The 23,310-nt window shown below is 42.1% G+C and overlaps 2 protein-coding genes and 1 long non-coding RNA gene across 9 annotated transcripts in view; 1 reads left to right on the top strand and 2 right to left on the bottom strand.

Moving 5' to 3' along the window:
- Positions 1 to 20,997, bottom strand: part of CRYL1 (crystallin lambda 1) — a 115,140-nt gene extending 94,143 nt beyond the window's left edge. The window contains exons 1-2 of one of the 2 annotated variants that reach the window (XM_019715679.3): positions 20,840 to 20,997; positions 12,359 to 12,466 (exon numbers count right to left, since the gene is read on the bottom strand). In XM_019715679.3, coding sequence (XP_019571238.3) covers positions 12,359 to 12,466; positions 20,840 to 20,988 — 257 coding nt within the window. In that variant the 5' untranslated portion in view covers positions 20,989 to 20,997. Of the gene's footprint in view, positions 1 to 12,358; positions 12,467 to 19,835; positions 19,877 to 20,839 lie in introns of those variants that run through there. The other variant, XM_019715680.3, reaches the window with a different exon arrangement.
- Positions 17,953 to 19,829, bottom strand: LOC109436833 (uncharacterized). Its single transcript, XR_002136159.2, has 2 exons — positions 19,681 to 19,829; positions 17,953 to 18,834 (listed from the first exon to the last, which is right to left on the bottom strand). It is a non-coding gene; the product is annotated as an uncharacterized LOC109436833 (long non-coding RNA).
- Positions 20,998 to 21,092: 95 nt separating the features above from the next.
- IFT88 (intraflagellar transport 88) overlaps positions 21,093 to 23,310 on the top strand; it is a 127,132-nt gene continuing 124,914 nt past the window's right edge. For 5 of the 6 annotated variants that reach the window (XM_088792717.1, XM_088792714.1, XM_088792715.1 and 2 more), the window contains exon 1: positions 21,143 to 21,852. In XM_088792717.1, the coding sequence (XP_088648843.1) occupies positions 21,805 to 21,852 (48 nt within the window). In that variant the 5' untranslated portion in view covers positions 21,143 to 21,804. Of the gene's footprint in view, positions 21,853 to 23,310 lie in introns of all 6 variants that reach the window. The other variant, XM_074330134.2, reaches the window with a different exon arrangement.

Raw genomic sequence — 23,310 nt, 5'->3', positions numbered from 1 at the left:
TGGACCTTCAGGTCATTATGCTACATGAAATAAGCCAGACACAAAAATACAAAAACTGTCTGATTCCACTTGTATGGGATACTTAGAGTCAGACTCACAGAGACAGAAAGTGGAATGGGGATTGCTGAGGGTTTGGGGGAGAGGCTTAAAGGGTTGGTGTTTGATGGGTTCAGTTTGGGAAGATGGAAAGTTCTGGAGATGACGTTAGTGATAGCCGCAAAACAGTGTGAGTGTACTTAATGTTGCTGAACTGTACACTTAAGGAAGGTAAATTTTATGTTATGTGTTTTTTACAATTAAAAATAAAAAAATAAAGACAATATATTTTCTTTATTAAAGGAGTGGTTGCTTTCACTGACATTAAATTTTATTTAAACTTGAATCTTCTAGAAGGTAAATGAGAAGTCAAGCAAGATCAAAACTCCGTATGAACTGGAATTCAGAAATAAATTGATTTAGGGACCACCTTGTAGATTTTGTAGAATGAGTTAGAAAATCACCTTAGCTCGTTATCATTCCATTTGATTCATGTAATAATCTAGGCTTTGAACTTCCAATTACATGTGGTAGATAAAACACACATATTTATCTCTGCTTCCTCCAGGAACCTCAATAAAACCAGACTAAAGGAATCATCTTAACTAGACTTATTATGGTGATTCATCTTACACCTGAAACTAATATGATGTCATATGTCAATAATACCTAAATAAAAAATTAAAAATATAGGTGCACAAGGTGAAATATTTTCTGGAAGGTGGAAAAGCGGTAACGTAAATGACTAAGTGGAGTAGAAAAAGCTCAGATTAACATATCAGGAAAGGAAAATGCCAGTGAGAAGCAAGGCAAAGTGTCTCCCAACGGACCTGGCAAAGGTCAGAATCTGCAGACACCAGACATGACATGGTGTGAGTTACATGACATGGCATAGGACATGAAGAGCAGGAAGCCATGAATCCCTCCATCCCCACTCCGACAGAAATCTAACCAACACACGCCAGACACATGTGAGGGCATGACGCACTGTAGGAGACAGGGTCAAGACCAATTTCCACATTGAATGGTGAGAACACACACACACCTCCAGGCACTTTCCTTAGATGAGGGACAATAATGTTGGATGGAGATTGGCAGGTTCTTTGACATTGAGGCATCAAAGAGAAGAGACACAGGTACTGATACTCGGAGATAGTGAGAAAGCTAGACCCCTGCCAACCACTGAAAGATGCCCAGCAGCTACTTGCCTGGGCCACGCAGCAGGTCCCATGGAGTGCCTCCTTCTTAAGTACAATACAGCATTACCTGTCACCAGACAGCCTCTAACACTAGAGGGAGGCCAAAACCAAAACCAAATGTATGGAAACATAGTACCGACCTGTGAGGACACCATAGCATGCCAGGAGTGAAAGAAAGTCAGACACTGTGGTATCTGCTCAAAGACTGGACCGGGTGTTACATCCAGGACTCTGTGATAAGACAGAGGAAGAAAGAGACAGAGAGAAACTGGAAATGAAATGCATGGTGGTTAAAATGGAAGTTTTAATGAAAGGGCTGGAGGGTAAATCTGGAAGTCTGAGGAAGAATGGCAAGACAGAGATGGCCGATAGGAAAGAACACATAAGAAAATTAAAGGACTTTTCTACATGTTCCAGTATCTGACTAATAGGAGTTCTGGAAAGAGCTGTTGGGGAAGAAAGGTAACTGGAATAAAGCCATCGTTTGAACTGTCCTAATGACAGCCAAGTGACAGCATGATCTGTGAACACACAGATAAGTCAAGTTGAACGACCCTGCTGAACTCTTGGCCCAGGAGAGGACAGAAAAAAAGGGGTAGGGAGGAAATTAGCTAAGAAATAATACAAAAATATTTCCCAAACAAAGGAATATATTTCCGGATCAGGTATCAAGTCTAAGTGTAGGGAACTGGGACAGGAACTGCGGGTCTGGGCTAGAAACCTGGCAGTAACAGCTGTCTTTGTGTGTGTATTTCTTCAATGAGAATTTGTGAAATATAAGAACTAGGCCCTTAGCTATTTCAGAGCAGCTTTAATATGCAATCGATAATTTTGATAAAAGTGAACTGGCATTTTAACATGCTTAACCATAGAGCTGGGAGAACTATGGGTGGAGCTGGGAGAACTATGGGTGGAGCTGGGCCCCCTTGTTGACTCTCTGGTCCTGATTTTCTGTTGGACTTTGTAGTAACTACCAGGGGAGGGATGAGGATATATAGAATAGCCATCTTCGAAGCAGTGGCATTATTTTTCCTTCTTCACATGGGTAGCCAGTTGGAGCCCGGGTTGGAGGTGTGTGTTCCTGCACCGTGGTGGTGGTTTTTGTTTCTTTTTCCTTTTCCCAAATAAAAAGTTTTCCTTGTGGGTTTATCTGGAGAGTTATTTTTTGCCAGTCGACAATTTCATGTGACCTCTTCCCTTCCAGCCCTTGGCAGAACAGTGCTCAGTGCTCCCATTTGCTCCCCACTTCAGCAGGGACCAGTTAGAACAGGAGGCCAGGATCTCTTCTGGGTGGAGTGCCCCATATGTCACATGCTGCACAGTGACGCTGCACTGTCCAGTCCCCTGACCTGGCTCTGTCACTGCTACCAAGGCCCAAGCATACACATCTGAGAGCCGCAGGGCTCCAACCACACACGCCAACTGCACACAGGACGGACTAAGTTCATGCTCCACAAAATCCGGAATTCAGTGCCTGCAACGAGAAAGTGCAGGACCATCCACCAGAGCGGTCTGTCTCCTACCATGGAGCACTTTTTTCTCATTTATTCATTGCACGTTTATCATTTTCAGTGTTTCTGAAGTGGGGAGGAAAAGGGGGACAGAGTACCAAACATTTGATTAAAAAGAGGAGCCCCAGACTTTGTTTGTGTGACATCAGTGTTGTTAAAATCTTGACTGCCTCCCACCAAAGATGTCTCCAGTTCCCCAAGGGCATGCCTCTCGTCTACCCACTATTTACTTGGCGGGGCAGGGAGATACTCAGGGAGCAGAGGGCCTGTTTAGGTCTCATGCCCATCAACTTCACCATTGTTTTCACTGGAGAATCAGGCATTAGCGCAGTTAATAAACGTGCACTCTGACGCCTATCTGTGGTTGTCAGAAACAACGGGAGACAAGCCCCACCACAGCTGAGTTCACACCCTTCACAGCAGGTAAGCCTCACAGCCCACCTTCACTGTTAGTGTGTCCATATGCACAGGCACACATGATATACCATACACCCTTAAAATGGTCAACAGTCACTCTTCCTCCGACCATCCAGACACAAAGGAATCTGATGGTACCTCAGTTTTTCAAATGTACAATTAGCATATGCAACTTTTACAAATCACATAGAGCAAAACTATTTCTGTCTGGGAAAGATAGATAAGTGAAATGAAGCAATCATTTGAGCTGTCCTAATGACAGTCAAGTGACAGCATGATCTGTGAACACAGAGATAAGTCAGATGGAATGACCCAGTTGAACCCTTGGCCTCTGGGTGTGAACTTTTATTAACGGGACTTGTGGTCACTACTGAACTTCAGTCCAGTTAGGTTTAGTCAACCACTTCCCTGCACCCTGCTTCCAGGAGCACTTGAATTAAACTACTAACATCAGGTTCCTGCCAGGAACAGTTACCATTTATCTGAGTCTTCTTTATTGCCCTTCAATAAAATTGAAAAAAAAAATGTCTCCATGAATGTCTTATACATTTTTATTATATTTATACCTAAGTTGCATACATTTGTTTGGTAACTGTAGCAAATTTTCAATTGTGTTTTCTAACCATGTATGTACAGAAATATAGTTGATTTTTTTCCCCATCTGACATGTATTTTCCCCAGCCTTGAAATTTTACCAACAAAGTCTATGTTCAAATTTCACTAATGAGGTTTCCCAAGGTCAAGCTACCTTTCTATTATGAGATTTAAATATGTTAAGTTTTAAGTTACTCATTTTGCCACCCTGTTAGAAAAAGATTAGTCCTGGATAACAGCTTTTTTTTTTTTTTTTTTTTTTTAAATTCACTAAGCTCTCTTGGCAGGGTATGAGTTGTGATAGTAATTTCCTTACTCTTCTAATGTTTTAATTTTTTTTTTTTTAAATCAACCTCACCCAGTTTAAGTTCACTTTTACAAGTTCAGAGTCAAGATGTACCATTTCTACTCATTTAAGATTAGAGTTTAATAGGTCTAACACACACAGCATTTTCATGCAGAGGTAATGAACTCCAACATTTTAGTTTCTATTACAGAATGTTCAGAAGAATGTGAATATGGGAACTGAACCAAACTGGGAGGGTGGGACCCATGTCAGAAAAAGACTGAAAAATATGGCCAACAGAACTGACTTTTGAGACTCTAGAAGAGGTTCCCGTGACTCAGTTAAAACAGTTACTAAGCTGGTGCCTATGAAGTTCCAGGATCTGGGGACAAGAAACTGCATGCGGCTATTTCTGTGCCCACACGGAGATGACACGACATTTGCATACCGAGGGGCACTGAGAGTCCTCGTGAAGTTCACAGCCTACTGTGATGGATGAAGACCACAAAGCAGGGTTTCATAAAAGGACACCCACTGGGCATAGCTGGTTTGACCCTCAGTCAATTCAACTCAGTCAGGAAGATACATTGTTCATACTTCTTGACCAAAGGTTTTCCCTATAACTTACGCTGGACACATGGTCGGGGACATTTTAATCTTGGGTCCCTGAACACTAAGTTCTATGGCCAATACACAGTGTGTTGACATGAGCCAACGTCATTGGTAACCTGCAGGTCGACAGTTTACTGACTGAAAGAAGCAACAACAATTCTTTCCTGGCTGAAAAAATGTTGAAACTCAGAACTGAACTTATTGACCAAAATAATTACAAAAATAAGGTTTGGACTCAATCCTCTTAGCCTGGTCTCTCTGTACAGGAATGGCACATTTGAAAATCTTATGATTTAAGAAAGGAAAGCAGGTGAGTCACAAGACCAAAAACCTAGTACTCTCCAGGAAGGCAACATGACGCGGCTAAACCTGATTGTCCTGAGACTCTTTGCACACAATCATTTGAGAAGAAAGAGGCAGTCGGTCACAAGGCCTTGTAAGGTCCCTACTTCCGGCTAAAGAAGTACAACCAGTTCTGCATACTTAAGTTAACCCAGCTGAAATGTGAGTTGTAAACATTCAGTCACTACTATTGAGGAAAGAGCTGTGAGTGCTCTTTTTAAGTCTTAGACACATAAGAATCCAGCATGTTTGCTTTCTCTGCAATAAGGCTGCTAATAGTAATAAGTCATTTGGGATTTTTTTGGTTCAAAAGTCTTACAGGCTGATACCTAAAACTTCAATCAGGAACCATTAACATTCAGAAATATTAGCTTCTCATTTAGCAAAGTAGTAGCTTAACAGGAAAACCTTTAATGTGGCCTAAAAAAGAAGAAAAACAAATCTTACCCACAATTTCCCCATGTACTCCCTGATGCCTAAAACAGCTTTAAAAGTGGCCAAAACCTTCAATGACACATCTAAAAAGTTAGGCCTAAAATACATATACCCCAAGAAATAGACCAAAGAACTTTTCAGTTAGGAATCTTAGTTTGCTCTTGGTTACAAGTGAGTTGGAATTGGCTTTACAAAATAAAAGATGAAATGATAATAGAGCTGAAAAGTATAGCGTAGAAGTCAGCAAGCTATATACAGAGGATGCCAAAACCATGTATACACATTTTAAGAAAAGAAAAAACTGTATTAAAATTGTAATACTCAATATACGAAGTCAGACCAGTTTGCAAACTCATCCCAGAATAAGTGCTATATACCTCACTGCTGAGTATCACTACGGTCACCTTTGAAGTACTCCCCTTGGGAAGCTATGCACCGACACCAGCACCTAGTCCACCCTTCAAAGCAATTCTGGAACTCTTTTTCTGGAATGGCCATCAGAGCTATTGTCGTATTACTGTTGATGTCCTGAATGTCATCAAAATGTCTTCCTTTCAATATTTCCTTTATCTTCGGTTAAGAAAGAAGTCATTTGGGGCCAGATCAGGTGAGTAGGGAGGGTGTCTCGATACAGTTATTTGTTTACTGGCTAAAATCTCCCTCACAGACAGTGCCGTGTGAGCTGGTGCATTGTCCTCCAAAAGCCATGAATTGTTGGCGAGACATTCAGGTCGTCTAACTTTTTCACACAGCCTTTTCAGCACTTCCAAATAGTAAACTTGGTTAACTGTCCAGTTGGTACAAATTCATAACGAATAATCCCTCTGATATCAAAAAGGTTAGCAACATCGTTGCAACAAGTTCATGAACTTAAATTGTCAGACCTCGTATGCCGATAACAAAAGATGAATGTAAGTCACGTTTGACTTCTGCAATTACAAAAGGTGCTCAAAGTGGTTACCATCAGTGTCCAGACACTTCTGATTACGGCGAACTACTGCTTTAGCTACGCTGACCAAAAGGTCCATTTGTATTGCTGCCAGTTTTCTACGGTACACCACATCCTTTAAGGTCCCCCATAGATAGAAGTCAAGGGGTGTTAAGTCAGAAGAACGTGGGGGAAACTCAACTGCACCTCTTCATCCTATCCATTGTCCTGGCAAATTCTCATTGACGTAAGCTCTCACATTTCGGTGAAAGTGCAGTGGGGCGCCATCTTGTTGGAAGTAAAATTGATCATTCCCAAAAATAACTTTTGGGCAAATGTCATACTACACATTGCCACAATAATTCAACTTCGAAAAGTAATACATAGATAACATCCCTTAAAATGTGTGTACATTTTTTTGGCACAAACATGCTCTGGTGCCCATGCTCTGGTGCCTGTGAGATAGTTTTTACATGTTGAAATGGTTGGGAAAAAAATCAATAGAATAATAACACTTCCTGATGTGTGAAAATTATATAAACTCCAAAGTTCTGTGTTAATCCATTAAATTCTTTTGGAATACAGCCATGCCCACATGTCTACAGATTGTCCACAGCTGCTTTCACTCCACAAGGAGTTGCTACAGAGATCTGAAAAGCCTAAAATATTTACTACCTGGACTTTACAGAAAAAGGCTGGGCTGGCTTAACGCATGACTAAATCAGAGGTTCAGGGGTCTCCTCATTCCATGCTGTGCTCTCCTCCAACATTGGGCCAGTTATTGAGCTAGTATCTCTCAGCTCCAAACCCACCTACCAGAATGACTATCACCAGAAAACAAATGAAAAAGTTCAGGCCAGCTGAAAAGTCAGTATCGCCACCTGAGGGTATGAGGCCAACATTACTATCAGCTACCATTTCCCAAATGGGGCTTGCTGTGCTCACACTTACACACACCATTTAATGGGGGAATAAAGGGAACATTTACTAAGTAGATGTAATTTTACTTAGTTAGAAATACCATAAATTCCTTAGAGTTCTTTATAACTATATTCCCCTTATGGTTTTTTCATTATCAACAAATTACTTCCTGTGACACCGCTTCCCCTCCACAGTCAAAAATCCACATATAACTTTTGACTGCCCTAAAATTTTAATTTTCCCTAAGTAACCATAGGAGATTAGTTCCCCTGCAGATACCAAAATCTTCAGATGCTCAAGTCCCCTATATAACATGGCGTAGATCAATGCATACATTTGGCCCTTCACATCCTCAGACTCATAACTGTGGACTGAAAACAGTGCAGGTATTTACTGAAAAAAATATAAGTGGACCCATGCAGTTCAAGCCCATGTTGTTCAGGGGTCAACTGTATTTTCTCCTGCATTACCATAGTAGAACATATGGCTTTTATCCGTTTTTCCTGAAGCTTAAAGTACACTTAAAGACTTTTGAAGACTGACTTCCAACACTATCGTGGACCAGAATCTCTGAAGAGCCTGTTTATAAAATCGCAGGATCCTGCATAAGAATAATGTTTATGGATCAGGGATTCACAAATACAGCAAGTAAGAAAAATTTTCAAGGCTCCACCTTTAATCAACAAAGGCAAAAATAGAAAAAGAACTCAAAGAAGATATACAAATGGCAAATAAGCATATGAAAGGATGTTCCACATCAGATGTCATCAGAGAAATTCAAATTAAAACAACCAGGTACCATTTCATACCTATTAGAATGGCCATAATTCGGACCACTGACAACACCAAATGCTGGCGAGGACATGGAGCAACAGGAACTCTCACTCACTGCTGGTGGAGATGCAAATAATGCAGCCATTTTGGCAGACAAATTGCAGTTTCTTACAAAACTAAACATACTCTTACCAAATGATCTAGCAGTATGGCTCCTTGGTACCCAAAAGTTGAGACTTTTGTCCACACCAAAACCTGCACAGAGATGTTTATAGCTTTATTCATAATTGTCAAAATTTGAAAGCAACCAAGATGTCCTTCAGTAGGGAATGGATAAGTAAACTGTGGCCCACCCAGACAACTGTATATTATTCAGTGCCAAAAGGAAATGAGCTACCGTGTTTCCCGAAAATAAGACCTAGCCAGACCATCAGCTCTAATGCATGTTTTGGAGCAAAAATTAATATAAGACCCAGCCTTATATTATATGATATTATTTATAAGACCCAGTCTTATATTAAAACAAGACTGGGTCTTATATTAATTTTTGCTCCAAAAGACGCATTAGAGCTGATGGTCCAGTCCAGCTAGGTCTTATTTTCAGGGAAACACGGCATCAAGCTATGAAAAGGCAGGGGAGATAAGCTGGAAGGTAAGTTCAATCACCAGTGGCCAATGATTTAATCAATCGAGCCTATTAATGAAGCCTCTATAAAAACCCAAAAGGACAGGGGTTAGAGAGCTTCTGGGTTCGTAAACACATGGAGATTTGGGGAGACTGTCACTTCAAAAAAGCAGGGAAGTCCCACACCCCTTCCAATACATCTGGTCCTATGCATCTCTTTATCTTGCTATTGACTCGTATCCTATAATATGCTTTGCAATAAACCAGTAATCTTATGAGTAAACTGGTTTCCTGAGTTCTGTGAGCTGCTCTAGCAAATTAATCCAACCCAAGCAGGGAAATCATGGGAACTTCTGATTTATAGCCAGTTGGTCAGAAGCACAAGCTGGCAACTAAAGTGGAGGATGGTCTTGTGGGACAGAGCCCTTAACCTGTGCAATCTGACGCTATCTCCAGGTAGATAGTCAGAATTGAGTTTATTACAGGACACCCAGCTGGTGTCGCAGAATTGCTTGGTGGTGTAGGAAAAAAACTCACACATCAGAATTGGAGACAGAATTTCAACTATTTAACATGAGAAACTTTTTCTGTAAAGGCCCACATAGTAATATTTTAGGCTTTGTGGCCTCATAAGGTCTCTGTTACATATTCTTCTTTTTTTATTTTATAATCCTTAAAAAATACCAATCTTAGCTCAATGGGTTATACAAAACAAGCTGCAGGCCAGGTTTGGCCAGCTGGTGGAGTCTGCAGACCCCCAATCTGGCACAACATGTATTTCACTAACTCATTTTGGATGATCTACTTCTCACAAATCCCTCTCCCTGTAGAATGTGAGATCTTAGTCTACTGTGTTTACTACGGAATCCCAGGGTTAAGATGAGCACATAGGAGGTGCTCAATCAGTGATTTTTAATGAATGAAAGTAGGAATACTTGCAATCGGGGGGAAAATTTGTTTTATTTAAAGCTCCCCAATGATTTCTATGGTGGAGGCCATTGGTGCTCCACCCAGATCTCTTTGAATCCCTTTTGCCAGCATTGAGTGTCCACCCCCCAGCTTTTGAAGTCTTTCCTGCAAAAATTCCATACCTGCCTCTTCCCTCAGAGTATGACCCTGGACCTAGACCAGAGACCTGGAAGTGCCTGGGAGTTCGCAACCGCCCAGGATGGCCCCAGGCAGTGACTGATGCAGGAATATGAAAGCTCAGCTCTCCTGCCTTCAGGGGTGACAGACTTTGCAGAGTACTTTACACTTCAGAACTCCCCTGGAATCTTGATGAGCCTGGCACTTCTGAAATCATGCCCTCAGTTGGCTTTTTGGTCTTCCTTATCCTGTCCCCTCACTCCCCTACTGGCTTCTCCTGGGAGCACTTCCTTAACCAACCACTGGCCCAGTAATCCTCACCTCAGGACCTGATTCTGAGGATCTTGATCTAAGACAACCTCAGGTACGGGAGTAATTCAGGTACTGGAATTATCAGATATATAATATGAGACAATTGTGCCCTACGTGCTCAAAGGTTTGAAAATGGTACCACAAAGAATGAGCAAACAATGAGAAACTATTAAAAATAAACAGGCATATTTGGAAAAGAAACAAATGGAACTTTTAAAATGAAAAGTTAATTATTGAAATAAGCTCCATGGATGTTTGAAACAGATTAGACACAAATAAAACTAGAATTAGTGAACTGGAAGAAAGATCTAAAAGGTGCATCTAGAATGCACTCCAAAGAGACAAAGAGAGAGAGAATATGAAATAGAGGTTAAAAGATATGAAGGCTGGAATGAGTTGGTTCAAAACGCATGTAATCAGAATCTCAGAAGGAAGAACAGGCCCAGCAATCTCTTTGGTATGCACCCTGTAGACATTCTTGCACTTATGCACTGGGAGACATATGCCCCACACTGGAAATAGCTGTGATATTCATCGAAAGGATAAGAGAAAAGTAAATTATAGCAAAGACACACAGTAGACAATTACATAGCAATGAAAACAGATGTACTACAGCTACAAGCAGAAACATGGGTGAATCTCAAAAGTACGTTTGAGCAACACTAAACCACGTACTGTTTGGGGATACATTTTTAGGCAAGGTAATGGTAAACAGAAAATAAAGGATAGTTGTTACTTCTGGTGGGAAGGCAGGGGGATCAGACCCACCAAGTGCATACAGCATATTGACAATGTTTGAGATCTCAAGGTGGGTTGTAGATTCATGAATGTTCACTTTATTATGTTCTTCATAAATTAGCATAAATAGTCTATTCTTTTGTATATATCAAATATTATACTAAAAGTAGTCTTTGCAGGATCGCTATAAAACATTTAGTGTAGATGGGTGCTATAGATGCTCAGACCACCTTAACAGGTCAGACAGATCAGGGCTAGAATCTTGTGTCTTACTGTGTCTTTGAGCAGGTTACTGACCACTCATAGACCTGACTTTTCTCATAAATTAAGGGCAATAGTATCTGCCTCATAGGATTTACTGTGAGAATTAATATGGCAGGATTGCTAGATTGTAAAGTCCACGGTGGACAGGACTACATCTGTCTTGTTCCCCTGTGTATCCCTAGTGAACAGCACATGCGTGGAACATAGTCGATACTTAGGTCAATTCCTCTTCCTTCTATAACAGCATAAAGCAATAAGGGTGTGTGTGTTTAGTTTTAGAGTGGTTGTTTCACTTTTTGGTTTTTTTGTTTGTTTTGTTTCTGTTTTTCAGACTGAGATTTTATCTTGGCATCAGCTATATGTAAGAAATAACTTGACTTTGCTGGGTTTCGGGTTCTTACTCTGTTACACAACAAAACTGGACTAAGGTATATAATTTCTTGATCCCCATGGCCTGATATCATACCCTATATATTAGTCTATTAAGAAAATAAATGATAAGGCATATTTCTGTTACACAAAAATGCAACTTCAAGTTACACATTCACGGAATATCTCAAAAAGAAGGATAACTACCGCCTGAACAAAATGACATCTGAGATGGTCAAACTGTTCAGTGAATGTCATCTTAGGCGGGTGGGATCACGGCGCCTTGCCTTCCGGCATGTTGCATTAGCGTGGCTCTTTTATCTCTGACCTCCCGATTCCTTTCCTTTCTCTTTTGGTTCCTATTCTTCTACCCTCTGCAGTTACCCCTAAAACTCAGCCGTCAGCATTTGATAAGCTTATCTACTTGCACATCTGTAACTATTACAGTTATCACAGTTAATCTGGGTCCTACCATCGTTCCACCGACAGGTCAGAACACACGTCAGGACCTCTGTTCCTAAGATGTAACGCCCCTGTAGCTCTCTGCCTATCACCTGCTGAAAGTCAGCTCGCCTCCCCAGAGAAAACGCAGGAAACCCAGACCTGCAGCCCCGGGGACACAGCAAGAGTTTACAAACTCATTCAGGCCGGAAGCCTGAGACTCACACTCAGTTCTCCCACGCCCATCACACATCTTTACAACCCTAAGTTTGTAAACTCCTCCTTCAGTCTTAGTTCATGTCTCAACTCCTATAGGTCTGTCTGGCCTTTACCAGCTCCTTGGCACTGTAATAGCTGTGAAGGGAAAGAGAGAAATCATAGACGTTTGTGGCCTAGAGAATGTGATAAACAAGACCCATGGAGAGTACCAGCGAATTCTGTTCCTCCCAGAGGTGCCACCTGACTTACCTGATGTTTTCCAGGGCGTTTGTTATCTGCTGTTGCTCAATATCATAGAGTTTCACCTTGAAGCCTCCGCTGGCAAACAACATAGCCCAGCTTCGCCCAATGAGTCCACTAAAGGGACAGAAAATTAAGAAAGATTTCTGGTTAACTTAACAGAACAGGTTTTCATTCCTAACACAGAATGCATTTTTAAAAATTATACAGCATCCTATTCTTAAAATATCTGATATCTTAAAATCACACATTTTAATAACTGTATTGATTTAAAATGTTATCTGAGCTCCTGAATCCTGAACTCCAGTGCAGCATTAATATTGTACCACCAGGTATCAGGTAGTTAACACGTGCTCACACAATGAAACAAAGTTACAGAAGGGAGGTGGCAGGGTGTCCTGAAGGTGAAACCTCTGTAAACCTCCATCTGACCATTGTCCTTAGAGAACAGATAGGATTTTCTGTCCTCTTCAAATAAATAATTCCTGCAATCACCACCGGCATCTGAGAATGTACTAGATGCCAGATAACATTAAACTTGTTCCGTGTCTCACCTCTGTTAATCTTCACAACAACCCTACAAGGTCAGCACTATTATCATTTCCATTTTATGTATGGGAAAACTGAGGCGCAGGCAGGTTAAGATGACACAGACATCTGAATACCAAGCTGAGATGAACCCAGGCAGTCTGACTCGAGTTCTTACTGTTATGTTCTGCCCACTGTTACAGATTTACTGGAAATAAAGGGACAGAGGAACATGTGAAATGATACTATAGGGATACATTCCACAAAGCCCAGAATGTGGGAAATTTTACAGGACAAATGACCCATGTTCTTCAACAAGTAAACTGTCTGTACCCGGACCATTTCTCAGTTATATTTGCAAAGTGATGTTGAGGGAAGAGGAAATCTATCCCTCAAGGACAAACAGCAAGCATGCTTACCTCTTGCTATAAAAACTGTGGCTTCCTCAAGTTCAGTGTTCCTCTCCAGAACACATTCATTGAATCTGCAGGTGTCACCTCGCCCTCCACTTCCCCTTCCTGGGACTCAGGGAGAAGGGGAACCAATACAAACATAATGTTCATGCTGCCTTCTCTGCTCTGATTGATAAAGTCCTTTGTCTCTGACAGTCTCATGTTCTCTGCCAGCCTTCAGGCAGTCACTAGCTTGCAGGTAGCCTGAATGTACAGTAGGGCTAGCTTATCTCAGTATATTATTTCACTGTGACTAAAGGAACCACTTTGGAGGAAGGGAGGCTAGAATAGCAATCACAGGGTGGTCTGCAAGAAGCATTTTCCCCATTCCATCTCCCCTTCCCCTGTCCTTCCTAATTCAGCTAATCCACAGTTCAGGTTCTGAGCACAGGAAGCCTCTCACACCAGAGACATTTACAACCCCCATGGCTTCTGTCATAGCTTTTGGGCCCAAGCGATTAAAGGAGACAGCTTGGCCTGCCTCCTATTGACTTGAAAACCCTGCTACGAGAATAGCACTTCTGTGCTATCCAAGCTTCCAAGCTCTCACACAATGCTCACTTGGGCAAAGCCTTTAATACATACTAGGAACCACCTTCTTGTTACAAGTATCTTATGTGAAGCCATTTACAGGAAAAACAGAGTGAAAATAACTGAAATCACCTCTACTCAACTTCCAGAGAAGGGAACGGAACTATACAGTAGATTTTACTCCATATTCTTGTGCAATATTGAAATCTTTTGCAATTAATGTAAAATTTATATATCACGTACATATACATTTTTGATTAAACGTTCAGTGCTCTAGATCTGCACTGCCCACATGCAGCCATTTAAATTAGTTAAAATTAAATACACTTTAAAATTCAGTTCATCAACAGTACTACACACATTTCAAGCATTCAACAGCCACAAGTGATTGTGGCTATCATCTACAGCAAGGGGATACACAGAACACTTCCATTTTTGCAGAAGCTTCTATTGAACAGATCTATACCATCTGAAGAAAAAAGAAACCCAGAGTTTGAAAGAGATACTCCCTGCATGGAGACTCCTTTCTCTTCTTCAAACATGCACACACACATACTCCAGACCTGCAAAGCGGTTAGAAGGCCAATTAACACTCATGCTGGTCATTCCAACTGACCAGCTATTAACTTTGAACATTTTTCTTCCTGTTGCCATTATCATAATGTTTGAAACATACAGTGACTTATTTAAGCATAGAAGAAGTCCTTGATTCAGTAACTCTAGAACGAAGAATATTTTCACAGTGGGGGTTACAGTGGTGTGTTCACTCTGTAATAATCATCAACCTGTACACGTGATTTCTGCACTTTGCTGTATGTAACACATAAGTCATAAAAATATTTTCTAAAAAGAGAATTCTTTTCTTTGCCACTTTATGGTTTAAGAAAATCCCACAGCCCTACCAAATGACGCATGCGTACATGTAAAACATGCGCCCCCATGCTGATGAGGTGCCTGACCTTGTCAAGCTGACTTACTCCCTCAGGGATGACACTCCACTTGTCCTATACAGCAACCTTAGCATCAGACCCTCGATCTACTGGATCCCTTGACATCCTGTGTCTGCCACACAATGAAACTGAGAGAACCAGTGCAGAGGACGAGGGAAGTGCCAATGCCAGGCTCGGGGAACAGAAAGGGCTGGTGGGCCGCACAACAGAAGGGTGAGGTGCTTCAATTGGTCTTTGTATAGAGGCCCCAAGTGCAACAGCTGCTTTTACAGAAAAGACTTTCCACAAAGGAGAACACAACAGATTCATCTCATTAGGTAAACCTCCTCCCACAACTTGACTTGCTTTTTCAAAATAAGTGTAAGCACCTCTCAAGTAAGACTGCATTGCAGGGGCAGCCACAGAAAAGGGGGAGAAGGCAGCTTTCTGAAGATCTGCTTTCTTGATTAACAAAGCGTACATCATCACTTAAATCCGCATTGTCCAGTACAGTAGCCACCAGACACATGGGGCTGTTAAGCACTGGAAAAGTGGCTGGTGACAAAATTCATAAACAGAAACCTCAGTTAAAACGAAGTTGGGAGGCCAGAAGGGGACACTCTCACACCTAAGTTGATCTCCAGACTAACAGGAAGAACTCTGTTAATTACAGCTCTCCCAACTTCCTCTTCTCTATAAAAGAGTGTTCCTTTCCTGTTTCTCTGGACTTGCCTGCAGTTCACCTTAGACCACATGTCCTGAATTCCAAGTCTTTGTTGTTCCCAAATAAACTTATTTTGCTGGAGAAATATATGGCTGTCTATTTGTTTAAGGTCAACACCATTTCAAAGTGAGATGCACTGCAAGTGTAAAATACACGTTGGATTTTGAAGACAATACCCAAAAATACCATAAACTTTCAATAATAATAATATTTAAATCACATGTTGAAATAACACTTTGAAAATATGCTAAATAAAATACATTAAAATTTTCACCTTTTTTTTTACTTTTTTATTATAACTCAGAAAAATTATGTATGTGGCTTGCATTTCTAGCTCACATTACTTTTCTAAGGGTAGTGGTCACTTAAATGATTATCTAGTGTTATAATTCAATCATTTATCTCAGTAATTAGTCTGGTATCAAGACACCTAGTTCTGCCCCCAACTATTCTTCTACACTAGGATCACAAAGAAGTAAGCCACATCTCCAAGGGGGTGTGTAGTTCTTCATCTATAAATACAGTGGGAGCAGGGGGATAGTCACATTAAAACAGTAGCTTCAACCTTTCCAACAAAGACATTTTTACAATACTCCAAGCCACCATGGTCCTCATATTTGAATATGGGTTGCCAAATAAACTAGCTAATCTTAATAAATTTGTTTACGGCAAAAAAATCAACATAAGACAACTGTCCAAAATGAAATTATGTAATATATAAAGATACAACAATTCCCATAAACACAGTACTAAAAGAAGGACACAACAAACACGAGTGGGGAAAATCCTGAACAAAGTAAGTAAACAGGCAATAACAAACTAGCTTGAAAACAGATTTTACTATTTTAATAACAGCAACTTAATATACCAGAATGGCAGAGATTAAGAAGACTAATAATGCTTAGGGTTTGTGAAGTTATAGGGAAATGGACACTCACAAACTATTGGGGGGAATATAAATTGGTGCAAAGTATCTGGAAGCAATCTAACACCTGTACCAAAACTGTGTTTGTAGTATTTGACCTAGAAATTTTACTTCTAGAATTTATCTTAGGTTAATATGGGCAATGCACAAAGATATTCATTCGCAGTAAAATTTGTGTTAGCAAAAAATTAAAAACTAACCATCTAACTTTCAAAATTGGTTAAATAAAAGTAAATTATACACAGATAAAGCAAATATAACAAGTTTTTAACAACTGTTGAATACAGAGGTGGGTATGTGGGTATTCTTTTTTCTACAATTTCAAGTCTTCTGTATGTGTAAAAATTTTCATAATAAAAAGTTGCGGAGAAATTAGTTATATTTCATATAACAGGCACTAAAGACAAAATTGATTTATTTTTATAGTAGTAGGTTTCATGGCCTCTATTGCCCACATTCCTCTACAGTGCAGACCAAGAGCAGAATGTCAATTTCTGGAACCCAAAGGCATCCCTTACCCATACTCAGTCACTGATGATTGGACATGAAGTGGACACCTTACCCAAAGCAGCCAATCAACTGGCTTACCAGCACCCAACGGTATCTGTAGCCTTGCTCCCATACAGGAACTGAACCAATCAGATCTCCTCTCCTGAAAATTGCACCCAAAATATGGAAACTGTAAGTAACAGGCACTAGTGTTGAAAGGTTATGACTTTGGGGTTGCAACAATGTCCCAAGATAAAGAAAGCAGCAGGAGGGAGAGAAAAGTGAGCACGCACAGACAGGGGAATCTACAGAGCAGACGTTAATGTAGAGACAGGTACACAGAGAGTGCAGCCTGCACAGGCCCAGAATGAAAGCTCGTGGCCTTGGTTTCTATTGGGCTCTTTTGTCCTCAGTACTACATCAGGCAAATGCAATGAGCCTCCAGTCCTGAGAGCCTGTGACATCTCATCAACTTTTACTGAACCTCCTAGATACCTGGGGCCATATAATGGGTCCTTGCCATTTGGACTACATTCTGATATGCTTTAAAGCTTCTAAATTCATAAAAATGTATTCTGTTACACAGCAGCAAAGCAGCAGGGGAGAAAAGTTATAAAATTGGTTCTGTTCCAATTTCATCATTAATAGCACTTAGCTTTGAATAAATCCACCCTAGATACTTTTAAGAGTATCTCTCCATTCTACAGTCACTTATTTACTGGGCAAAAGTTGAAGTAAAACTGTTCCTACACTGTTGCTCTAAGAAGGCTATGGGATATTTGCCAATAAGAGCTATTAAAAATTCCCTAGGAAGGGCATATGTCGTGTTTGAGCTGACTCAAGAGGTCACTGGAGCACCCTACGGTTCGCTCTGTTATCTACATATATCTCTGTGTCTGTGTGTTTTAATACAAAAATTAACAAGAATACCTAGAGCAGCACTTTGAAAAAAATTCAGGTCTCAGAAAATTTGTAAAATGTACATAGTCACCCAAAGTAAAATTTTGGAATAGAAAAACTGAAGAGTAGTTCAAGGATGCTTTACTTGATTTAAAACAACATCCTAGCAAGTCCTTTACATTGCACATCAGTTTTTTAAAAATGCAATCTCTGTTATAAACACTCAAACATCTGGCTACTGGGACCAGGCATGGTGGATATACAACCAGTCATGATACAGTTTCTACCCCAAGGGAAGGTCCCAGAAACAGAACTTTTCCTGGAGCAGATGGCTGCTGGGCTCAGACCTGAAGCAGTGTGCCCAGTAAAAAGGGGGACCAGGAACATGACAAGGTTGGTCTTCCTCCCCCCCATACAGGTTCCAATTTTTAAAACAAGCTCAAGGCCTAAAATTTGGGTAAACACAATGATACATATTACATATATAATACATATTATATATATTATATATCACATATTATATATATTGCATATATATTATATATATTCTATATATTGCATGTTTTATATAATATGTATTATATAATATATATGCATTATATAATATATATTATATGTTATATAATACATATATAAAACGAATATACAAATATCAGTTGACCTTAAACAATTAGCCAGATATCTCCAACAAAATGGGTTTATTTGGGAACAACAAAGAATTGCAATTCTGGACACGTGGTTTAATGGCAAACCACAGCATAAGTCCAGAGAACAAAGGACAGGAAGGAACATTCTTTTATAATGAAAAAAGTGAGTTTGGAGGTGCTGTTGTAAACAGAGTCCAGTGATGGAAACTGGGAGTTCGAGGTATAGTGGCTTTTCATTGGCTGAGTTGTAACAGTCTTTCATTAGCTGAGTGGTTGCCAGGTGAAGAGAAGATCCTCCTTCCTGTTGTAGTGAGTAGAGTAGAAAGACATCTTCCTTTTGGACATGGAGAGTATCTCCTCCTGTTTGGAGTAATTCACTATGAGTGGTAGGGTGTAGGAGCTCCCACTTACAGGCCCTCCCCACTGCCATTTACATGAGGCTTCTGTTTGATAATCTTCAGTTACCCAGAAACACCGTGTTATATACAGGAACAAGTTCCTCTGTAGACGTGTGAAGCCAACAGAAATGAAATCCTGGGAACACCACTCAAATGCAAATTTGTCTGCAGGTTACTCATTTCTACTCCCATTTTTTAAAGTTGTCATTACCAGATTTTCCCTCTATGTTCCTGCAGCCCTAGGCCCAAGAGGGTTTTCTCTCCTTTCTTAATTCTTCAAAACACACTCTTACTCTCTCAAGCCCACCATTCTGAAGGGATCTGCCTTGGATGCTCACAGGAAAGCTAAGTGGCCCTGAGAAAGAGTGGCCTTTATGAAACGATCAGTGGAAAAGAATGTAAACAGAGACTGTATTTTTTGCAAGTACTTTTAACAGGCAGTCTGTTATTGATAAGATGTAAAAACAATGGCCCAATAGGTTCCTGAAATGGAAGTATGTACTTTTTGGTCTGTTGAAATCCAAGAATGAAACTCAACCAGGTTTTAGCGAATTTAAGTGGATGTTCCTTGGAATCACCTGTGGGATTGGAAGAGAAAAAGAAAGTGGGGAGGAGAGGGGACAGAGGGGAAAGAAAAGGGTAAAGGGAAGGGAAGCACTGCTACCCCAGAAAGGGTGTCTGTCGAGGTGCTGAGGGTGTAGGGGTGGACAGGACTATCAATCTTGTGCCAAATCCTGTGGTCATTATAGCTTGCCAGCCCCGTGTAACTCCTTGTCACCCTCCCTCAAAGGAATCAGAAAAGACTGACTCGCCAATCTCAGCTCCTTCTCGAGAGACAGCGATCCTTCTGTCATGATTAGGTGCAGGCAGGACACCATTCGGAGGCAAGTGGGAGACTTACAATGCTCTAGCCCTTGACGCTGGACATCAAAAATGCAAGGCAAGCATAGTTAGTCACCGTACCTGGTACAAAGTACACTTTTACACATATTCTTTGTATTTCTTCTCTAGGCAGCCATACACATCCATGCGCCTGGAAAGGTCAAAGGCACAGTTCATGCCACTGCTCTGAGCAAAAGAAAGCGGACAAAAGGCATCCTGACTCCTTCCTTCAATGGATTCTGAATTAAAAACCCTGACATTGGAATTGTTCTTCTGACAGGGTTGTAAACTGGTAGGGAAATCAGGTAGCCAACACCTCAGCGGCACAAAGGGACACAAAGCTGACCCCAAACAGGTGCTTCCAACTACCAATAGCAGGTATTAACATGTGGATTGCTGATAGCTTACCAATGGAAAGGTACACATAAATGCCTTTTTAAAACGAAAATAGCAGGGGGTGGGAGCACCAACCAGAAACCTTGGATGGAATTTCGGCTGTTTGACTGACACCCTAGCAAACCGGGCTCCAGCGTTCCCTTCTGGAAAAGGCGTCTACTCTAAGAATTAGGCTTGGCAGTTGTGTTCGCCAAGCACCTGTTCCCGCCTACAGCGACACGCTGGGACCAGAACACGGCGCTCCTACGCTCCGCAGGCAGCCTGGTCAGGGGAGTGCACCCACCTCCCTGCTGGACCGGTGCAGTCTCGATCACCGACAGGCTGTGACCTTGGGTAAACTGCTTAATTTCGGTTTTCCTATCCATAACATGGGAAAGGTTAATACAATTCTGCAAACAGACTTCATGTCGCTCACATGGAATGCCTGGCACGTCTACTTGGACTCGCTGGCAAGCGGCATCACCCCACGAGCCCCTTAAACCGTTTTTGCGCGCGGCCTGCGCGGTCGACTGTCTGAACCGCGGCTACGTCAGCGCGGAAAAACCCAACAACCGCACTCCACAATGTGCTCCCGCCACGATCCCGGGGCCGGCCAGTGCCGCGCAGGGCACCCTCGCAGGGCCGGGCCGGCGCGCCCCCACCCGCTCCAGCGACTGCCACTTGGGTGCCCACCGGCGCAGGCCGCTTACCTGCCAACGATAACCACCAGGCCCGCCGCTGGAGAGGCCATGCTGGCGCGGAGCTGACCAGGGGCGCCACCGGCGTGAAGAGCGGGCTGGGGCTCACAGCGCCGTGCTGCGCAGGGTCCCGCGTGGGGTGGGCCGTGACCCGCACCCATTGGTTGCGCTCGGAGCTAGGGAGGGGCGCGGGCCCCGATTGGTTCCGGATTGGCTCTGGATTGGCTCCCGACTGGCAGGGCGGGGGCGGGCGCGCTGTCCAGGTCCCCACTGGGTGTGGCCGCGGGAGGAGCCTCCACCTCGGAGCGTCCGCTGGGTGCGCAGGGGTTGGATGGAGCTGGCTGAAGGAGGGCCCGCGGATGCAACGGCCAAGGGAAGCGCGAAGACCCGACGCTAGGACTCCAGTAATTCATTGTTTATTTTTCAGTTTTCAACCGTGCACCCTAAAATCAGTGTACAGAGTGGGGACGCCTCCAGGCCGGCACAAGACTCAACCTCTAAAGGAGCCCAAGAAAACTATCACTAGATGATTAGTACCTCTTCCATACTCCCCAGCTCGGGCCTTTAAACTAAGGGCGGTTATGAGTTTGCATTTCTAGGAAGATATAGGCCGCCTTCTCCATGGGTGAGAACGGAGGCCCAGGAACGGTGGGACAGTAGAAGGGAAAGCTCCAGATGCGTGAATCTTTGGGAAGGGAAAACTGGTTTGATTCCACTAAAGGGATGTGACCAGTGGGAGCTATCTGAACTGCACTTCCTCCTCCAGAGGCAGAATGGGCTTATGTGTAAGAAAAAGGAAATGTCACCCTGCCTGACGCCTGGCTCTTTTTGGAGCCCAGGAACAAACAGACCAAAACAAATGACAGCATTTTGTGTTCACACAGCACACGCTGAGGGGAAGTACCACCGTCATCCAGTTCAAGACGATTAGTACTTGAGCAGAAAATGTCTCCAACACCCACAGACTCCGATGACAAATGGAGCTCTTCCTTCTTGGTTTTCCCCAATCAGGAACATGGAAAGAGGTATGTCAGAGGGAAGGCTAAGCTTTAAGGAAACATTTCACAAATTATCAATAAACCTTTGAAAATGTGCTCCACTCACTTAAGAGAAATGAAAAGTAACACAACAAAGGTAAGTCATCCTTCACCCATCTAATTGGCTAAAATTATCAAGATTGATAGTATTCCCATATTGGCAACCAAGACCTTTTTGTACATAATCGAAGACAGACTTAAACTGGCACAGGCTTTTTGGAGAGAAATGTTACAGTATGTTGTTGGGAGGGCTGTCACCAGGAGCCCTGAGCATCCATGTACATTCTTGCTGAGTGTACCACACAGCAAGGTTTATCCATCTCCTTATACCGAGCAGTTTCTGTAGCCTCTCGCACAGGCAGCTAAAGAGGTCGGGGCACTCTCAGAGTGATTACCCTATAACTGCTCACTCCTGGGTGGAAGGGGGCTGACTTGTTTGCTGCTCACTACAATGTTGGCTCCGCTAAAAAATTTTTTTTTAATTTTTTTAATTAAAAAAAGTGCTGGTACCTTGGCCCATTGCAAATGCCAGGGCCATCCAGCCCTCCATGTAATCCCATGGGAACTGGGGCTCCAAGAACTAGTGTATATATGCTGTGGGGACAAAGTCCCAGAGAGCAGTTTCCAGGCTCTCAGCCTGACATGGAAAGGTGCTGGCTGGGGTAGTAGATGGCCATCATCTGTGACTAGTTGGCCATCAGCTGTTACAGGTTAGCCATTAGCCACTGATATAACTGCTGTGGCTGAGCTAGCAAGCGTGGATTGCAGTTAGCACGTGGGGTTTTTTGGCAGAGAAGTGGAAGGCCGGCTGTGGATTGTGTGGCTCCTGCTTCCTGTTTCTCCAACCCAGCCGCCAGTGAGAATGTAGTGGTATGACTCCCCTACCTATGGCTCCGTGGGTGTTCCTTTTTGGCCTCACCATATCCTGCGTTCCCTTGTGGGGAGTGGGACCAGAGTCCCCGCATGGCATATGCTGACACTCTGGCTATTGCTATTGCTGTGAGTAATAAGGTCTTTTATCTCTGACTCAGGAGTCTCATGACTTCTGTCAACTTCCACAAAATTGTAACACGCTAATTGTTAGTTTGCAATAAGGTGAAAAATCTCAAACTCACCAGACAGTGATTGACACATCAAAATTTTAAATGTATATACCCTTTGGTTTTGCAATTCTAATCCTACAGAAATACAGGTGGACACCAAGATAGATTAAGTTGCTTATTTCAATATAGTTTTTTAATAGAAAAATATTGAAAACATAATGAATATCTACAAAGAAGAAACAGTTTTAAGGATTATGATACAGAGGATTTCTTCATGTGGCAAAGATGCTCTTCAAAAGACATTAAGAAAAATAAAATACCAGCCACACACTGGGAGAAACTACTGGCAAAACGGCATACCTGGTTAAAAGCTCATGTTCAGGACATACAGAGAAATCTCACA

Source organism: Rhinolophus sinicus, chromosome 16 (genome assembly GCF_057876585.1).
Source record: "Rhinolophus sinicus isolate RSI-liver-muscle chromosome 16, RSI-T2T, whole genome shotgun sequence".
NCBI lineage: Eukaryota > Metazoa > Chordata > Mammalia > Chiroptera > Rhinolophidae > Rhinolophus > Rhinolophus sinicus.
The sequence above is the reverse complement of the archived record's forward strand: the minus strand, read 5'-3'. Positions and strand labels throughout refer to the sequence as shown.